This window comes from Asparagus officinalis, chromosome 4 (genome assembly GCF_001876935.1).
Source record: "Asparagus officinalis chromosome 4, Aspof.V1, whole genome shotgun sequence".
NCBI lineage: Eukaryota > Viridiplantae > Streptophyta > Magnoliopsida > Asparagales > Asparagaceae > Asparagus > Asparagus officinalis.
The window spans coordinates 56,761,215-56,767,203 of record NC_033797.1 but is presented as its reverse complement, the minus strand read 5'-3'; the positions used below and the strand labels follow the sequence as shown (position 1 = coordinate 56,767,203).

At 34.6% G+C, this 5,989-nt stretch overlaps 1 protein-coding gene across 2 annotated transcripts; it reads right to left on the bottom strand.

Moving 5' to 3' along the window:
• Positions 277 to 5,362, bottom strand: LOC109837505. Of its 2 annotated transcripts, none has more exons than XM_020405787.1 (10): positions 5,078 to 5,362; positions 3,991 to 4,041; positions 3,167 to 3,286; positions 2,586 to 3,032; positions 1,743 to 2,131; positions 1,412 to 1,511; positions 1,265 to 1,324; positions 1,079 to 1,162; positions 875 to 979; positions 277 to 790 (listed from the first exon to the last, which is right to left on the bottom strand). In XM_020405787.1, exons 1-10 carry the CDS (start codon positions 5,351 to 5,353, stop codon positions 479 to 481), a joined length of 1,944 nt encoding a protein of 647 aa, XP_020261376.1. In that variant the 5' UTR covers positions 5,354 to 5,362; the 3' UTR covers positions 277 to 478. The 2 variants fall into 2 exon arrangements, with proteins under 2 accessions (XP_020261376.1, XP_020261377.1); XM_020405788.1 differs by having other exon boundaries at positions 3,991 to 4,038.

Sequence of the window (5,989 nt, the reverse complement as noted above, 5' to 3'; positions counted from 1 at the left end):
GAGAGGAACTGCAAAATTTTTTATTCTCTCAACTATACATTTAGTCAACTCTGTGGGTAAGTGCGTTAAGTAATGCGTGTGCTAGGAGAAATTTTAATAAGAATTTTTATAAGTATGATTGTTGAAATCTCTCTTTTTTTCGGAGAAAAAAATACCTCTTATTTTCTGACCAAAAAAATTGGTTTAAAAAAAAACTCTTTAAGCGATGCCAAAAAAATGGTGAAAACAAATTTTTAACTGAATCATGAGTAACGATGATACCAAAACTCTAAACTCTTCATATAAATAAGTAAATAAATAATTTCACTTGCAAAAGAGCTTACAAACCAAAGAACAGATACTTACGAGTTTCAGCTCAAGTTTCATCCTACCAATATCACAAACAAGCCCTTTACCTTTTTGAACTCAACTTCCTATGGTTTAAAATGGATTTAACATCCGTCTACAGGTGCAAGTCTCTTTCAAAAAATAACTAAACTCACACCGGCAGCAGATACTGAAACTCAAAATCATAGGGAATTATATCTACGATATCAGAAATCTCCCTACTATTGCTCTGGCCTTTTAGACATTCAGCCATAGATTTTCTCAAAGACCATGAACTTGGAAGTTGGTTACATATCCATTCGAGTAACGAAGCCATATCGGTCGCAAAATCATGCATGTTCTCAATTAAGAGCTTTGGAATCATTAGCCTCTTTGTGCCAGTCACAACAATGGATGCCTGTAAATACTCCAGTTTTGATTTCTCCAGTTCAGATGAAACACCATCAGCTGTGTAGATTCTCACCTGCACATCGCTTTTCAATCTGTAACTGGACATTGCAAATACATTTGGTGATAAGGCTTGTTGAACAAGGAAGAAATCGCTTACAGAAGGTGAAGATCTATTGCCGGAACATAAAGCAAAAGCAATATTGGGTTCGGATTGCTCTAGTCCGTATATACTTCTGACTGCATCTTCTTTGTCCTTGTTTCCCTTCAAAAAAAAACACCATAAAACATCATATAAGATTCATTTTGTAAAGAGTTTAAATGTAATCAAAGGTTTTATATGATCAAGTGAAGAAATACTCACTTCTTCTTTGGTTGATGGTTGTCTCAGAATGAAGTGCTCTATTGCAAGAGCATTAAGTTTGTTGCCTCCTATATCAAGGACGGCCTAAACAAAATATCGTCACTCGGATTAATTTCATCTGATGATAATATATTTATTATTTTGATTGTAGTTATGTAAATTGTTTGACAAATTTGAAATGAGTACCTTGTTCTTAAGAGCAATAACCTTTTCTGGATTTGAGGGCAACCCCTGTTGCAAGAATCCCTATAACGAACACAAGAAATGCAAGTAAAGCTTTTAAATGGCATTCAAGAGCACATATTAACATAAATAAGTTATGGTTGTACTGACATTCATGATACAGGTATTGTAAATATTGATCCAGAATGCCAACTTCTGATGATGAGTCAAGAATCGCAAGTTCACATCACGAAGATTGTTCAATAAGCTCCTGAAATAGAATTCAAATAAACTTTGAGCTCATAGTCATAAATATACGGGTTAGCTTAAAGATGTAACGATCACATGCATAAATTCGTACATTTATCATGCGTGCAACATGTATATATTTGCATAGAAGAATAAAATGATGTATGCTTCTGCATACATGTAAAATGCAGGATGGATAAATTCATGAGATGCAATACGCTTGCAATTAAGAAGTTCAATCTTGTTTACTAACCTTAACTTGCTTAGCAGCTGAAGACAACTTGAAATATTCTTTAAATCCAAAGAACTAGATGTACACCTGACAAGATTTTTGTAAGGACCAATGTCTCTGACAAGGGAGTCTTCGATCTCGAAAATTCCATATGGATCTTTTTGCCCCGTCTCCTTTTGGCTGATAAGGCTTGTATTTAGATTCAAAGAATTTTCGAACCTGAAGCTCCTCGATCTTGAGAATGAAGAGGCAGATCTCGATGAATTGCCCAATTTTTCTATCTCTGATACTCGAGATGTCCTTATTAGTCTCAAGAAGATGCAGAGTAAACACTTCATGATTTTTTCTGATAACTTGTTAGGTTGCCATTTTTGTCCATCTTTCTCCGCTGGATTTACACTGATTGAAGGCTGTTTTAAGAATTTGAATAACGCATCAGTGTTAGAATCTGATATCTGGACAGAAAAGGTGATGAGAAATGGAATGTTAAAATGAAACAAATTTTATGAAGATATAACATGAACAATGATCCATAACCATCACAGAAATTATAATTCAAAGCATATGCTTTTGAAACCAAGTAAAATGCTTCATGTACATCTTAAATGAAACTTCAAAGTGAGATTTCTGGGATTAACACGAACATACTTCTTGAAATAGATATAACATGATTAGCTAGCTTCCGAATTCTCTAATTTAGCAATATTCAATTAAGCTTCAAGGAAATTATCTGAATCATAAATTTCTTAGTCTCCATGTATTTAATATATTTGAAACTTTCTGATTAGACCCCACAAACATCATAAATTGCAATTTATTTTCTTCCCAAAAACAACCTTACTCAGTTAAGAAAAGCATACGAACCCTAGGTGACGAATTGCGTGGTGGCTTGGGAGAAGACTGTTTCTCAATGGCCCCACTTTTCTTCGGAATTCTCTCTTGTAATCCAGATATTTTTCTGCCTTCCTTCTTGCTAATGCTGTCATTTTTATCGTCTTTCTTTCCCTTGTCAGTGAAACCATGGATCGAATAATCTCCTTTTATCGCTTGGTTTATAAAAAACATAGGCTTCGTCTCTAATGCTACCTTCTCTTCATATGCTTTACTCTTTGTACCATTATCTGCTTGAACCAATGACTTATCCAAAGAGGTTAAAGCTCCATTTGATTGCTTGCATGATATAACTTCGGCTGACATATTAGCCTGTACTTCTTTAATCTGACTCGAAACTTTTCGAATTTTTCTTATTTCATTCTCTAGCCGAGAAATCTCCTCTTCAACCATAACTAGTTCTGCCAAGAGTTCCTTAGTCTGTATAAATATGCCAAGGAATCAAAAGTACATATATGTACATAAACACATAATTAATATGTAAAGCAGTAACACTCGCGAGTTATGTCAAGAAGTTACTTTATATTTAAATGCTTTATTATGATTTTAATTACCTTTTTTGGAAGGAAGCTTGGAATATGAAGAGGAGATCTGCCATTCTGTGGGAGCAAAGCACGTTCCAATACTTGATGAACTTTCTCCTCATCCTGAAGAACATTTTGAAGGTCGGCCACCTGAAAAAACCATCATCTTCTCATCGATGTCATGGCTTTGGATCAAATACACCAATAAACCTCAATTATCAGCCGCAATTATGTAATTTTTATGTACTTGTTAATGCATTAATGTCCTTATAGTAGCACAGCAAAACGTACTGAAATATTTAAGTTGCTAAAGTAGGCCTTGATGTATGGTCAACTTAAATAGCTATGAAGCATTTCTGTATTGGTTGTAAAAGAATTGAAATGCAGTAGTTCAGGTTTTTCTTTGATTCAGGGTAATTTTAAAAGGTCTTTGCTTAACTTCAATTAATTAAGCTAGTTTTGGTTCTATGATGATTTGAAAATTTTAGAAAGTTAAGCATAACAGAAAAAGTATATATTGGGTAGCTTTAGTAGGTATAAGAAGTCATATATGCACTTGGACTCTAATTAAGAATTGAAGTCCAAGATTGAAGTAAGCCTTTTGGAGGAATATTTGATCCTTAGAAATCAAGATTTATGGAACTGGTGTAGTGCCTTAATCACGGCCGAAAACAATCAGATTCCTTGGAATAACCGTGACTCATTGACTTGCAAAGGCAATACATATCTATGATGTGAACTAGCCAACTATATATGTTTAGTTAGTCCTATACTTTCGATCTTATTGAGTTCACAAATTTCCCTCATTGTCAAGTTAATGGAAACTTACAATGCTTTATAAAAGAATTCCTTACCTCTTGTTCAAGCTCTTGCCTTCTTTGGCTTCCAATTCCACTCTTTTTCTTCTGGAAGGAAATGAATTAGTAGATCATCAATTAATTAATTAATAGACAAATCAGCACAAAGTTTGTTGGAAAGCAAAAGGTAAAAGATTATATACTAAATTAATAAACTCTAATCAGTCATAAAATAAGATTAAAAATACAAAAGAAGAACTCCATATCATAATATGGGCTAGCCACGCCACACTATTTGAACCAAACAAACAAACGAACAAAGGCGATTAGTACCATAGCTGAAAGCCTTATCTTGGATATATACATATATTTCTCATTCATTAGGACGCATATCAATTAATTATTTTAAAAATTCTTTGATGATACTCTTGTCCCTATCTTGCCGGCCACAAAACATATTATTCTGCACTCTCCAACATAACTTGTATCTTCATTTAGCACCTCTTAAACTTCAATTTAAGCCATCTTAATCTTGTAATCACCTTTAGCAAATACTCTCACATGGGGATATACACCTAACGGACGAATACACTCTAACAATGTTCCAGTGAAAAACAAACACCTTTAGAAACGGAAAATTTGGACATTAACATACACAAATCATATGCAACTTTATCGCAGAATTAACGAATAGCGGAAAGTAATGCATTTAACTCAGAGAGACTCGATTTCTCACCCGTGATAATGTTACAGATATACACGATATCTGGGACATAATAATTTCTATAAGTTTAATCATATGAAAACCTCTGTACCTACAGTACAAATCTTATGATGAGAACACCCACTTAGGAGCAGGGTATTCTTAGCCAATCACCAGGAGAAAATTTCAAAAACCAATTGATTGCGTTGTTCGTGATATAAAAAAAGTCGGATCATATGACGAAGAGCGATTTCAGAATGGATAATCTCTACCAAAGTCCTTATGTTAGAGTTCCTCAACACAGAAACAAACATCTTTAAAAAATTGCAAACTTGGAAAATAATATAAATTAACTCTATACCATTTAAACAAAACAAGTAACTGATTGGAGGATATATATATATATATATATATATATATGTATTACTAGTTACGGCTCACCGCAGCATCAGGAGGCAGGACTGCCACATTAACCGAATGATCACCGTCGCCTTTGTCATCGTAGCGGTTTGCATTACCATGCGCCATGTTGTGGTACAAGTTCTTGAGCTTGAGAGAGAAACATCTAGACTTGAAGATGTTATTAAAAGAAGTTGAGGATGGAAACTTTGGCACAAAGCAATAATTAACAGAGGAGGAGGAAGATGAAGGGCAACTGTCAAACAAGTCATTCTCAAAAGAGAGAGGCTCTGATAACCGTCTCCTGTGGTGGGCCATCGTGGGTGAAGGAGGTGGACTCTCAACCCACCTCTCTCTCCCTCTCTCTCTCTTGTTTCTCTCTCTTCTTGGTTGAGTAGCTTGCAATGGATGTTTTAAGTTATGGTTTTGGTTTTGATTTAAAGGTGGTGGTTAATAGATGTTAAGTGACAATGATATTTAGACCCTTAATTTTAGAAAGGCGAGAAGGTTCTGTGTATGAAGTTTGGTGGGCAAAGGGGTGAAATCTTGGGGGGGATACATTTTGTTGGATTCTGTATGTACGTGGGTTATGAAGCTTATTAGGATTTGGTATATATATGTAATGAAATATGGATTGAGAATATGGATAATTAGTTTACTTTTATGTGGGGATTCTAGAAGAAGTGATCTCTAAGATTGCTAATATCTAGTAATGACGGATTAGCATGAATTAGTGCTACTCAACCTTTTTTTTAAATTTTTTAATCTTATTTTTTTTATTCCCACATTCTCGCCTTTGTAATCTGCCATCTACTTACTGAAATAGTAGTTGCCACGCGCTAAGAGACAAACAGTTGCTCTAAAAGAGAAGCACGTTAAGGATTAGTAGCATTTTCGGAGACATGGATGCCTTAAATATGGTTGGGCATGAACCACTTTGATTGTTCGCACCAC

Excerpts from the sequence above, each read along its gene's own strand:
- LOC109837505 (XM_020405787.1), bottom strand. The coding sequence starts at position 5,353 with ATGGCCCACCACAGGAGACGGTTATCAGAGCCTCTCTCTTTTGAGAAT. Across the intron at positions 3,033-3,166 it reads CAAGCTTCCTTCCAAAAAAG|ACTAAGGAACTCTTGGCAGA; the intron begins GTAATTAAAATC and ends ATATTTATACAG. Across the intron at positions 1,325-1,411 it reads ACAATACCTGTATCATGAAT|GGATTCTTGCAACAGGGGTT; the intron begins GTCAGTACAACC and ends TGTTCGTTATAG.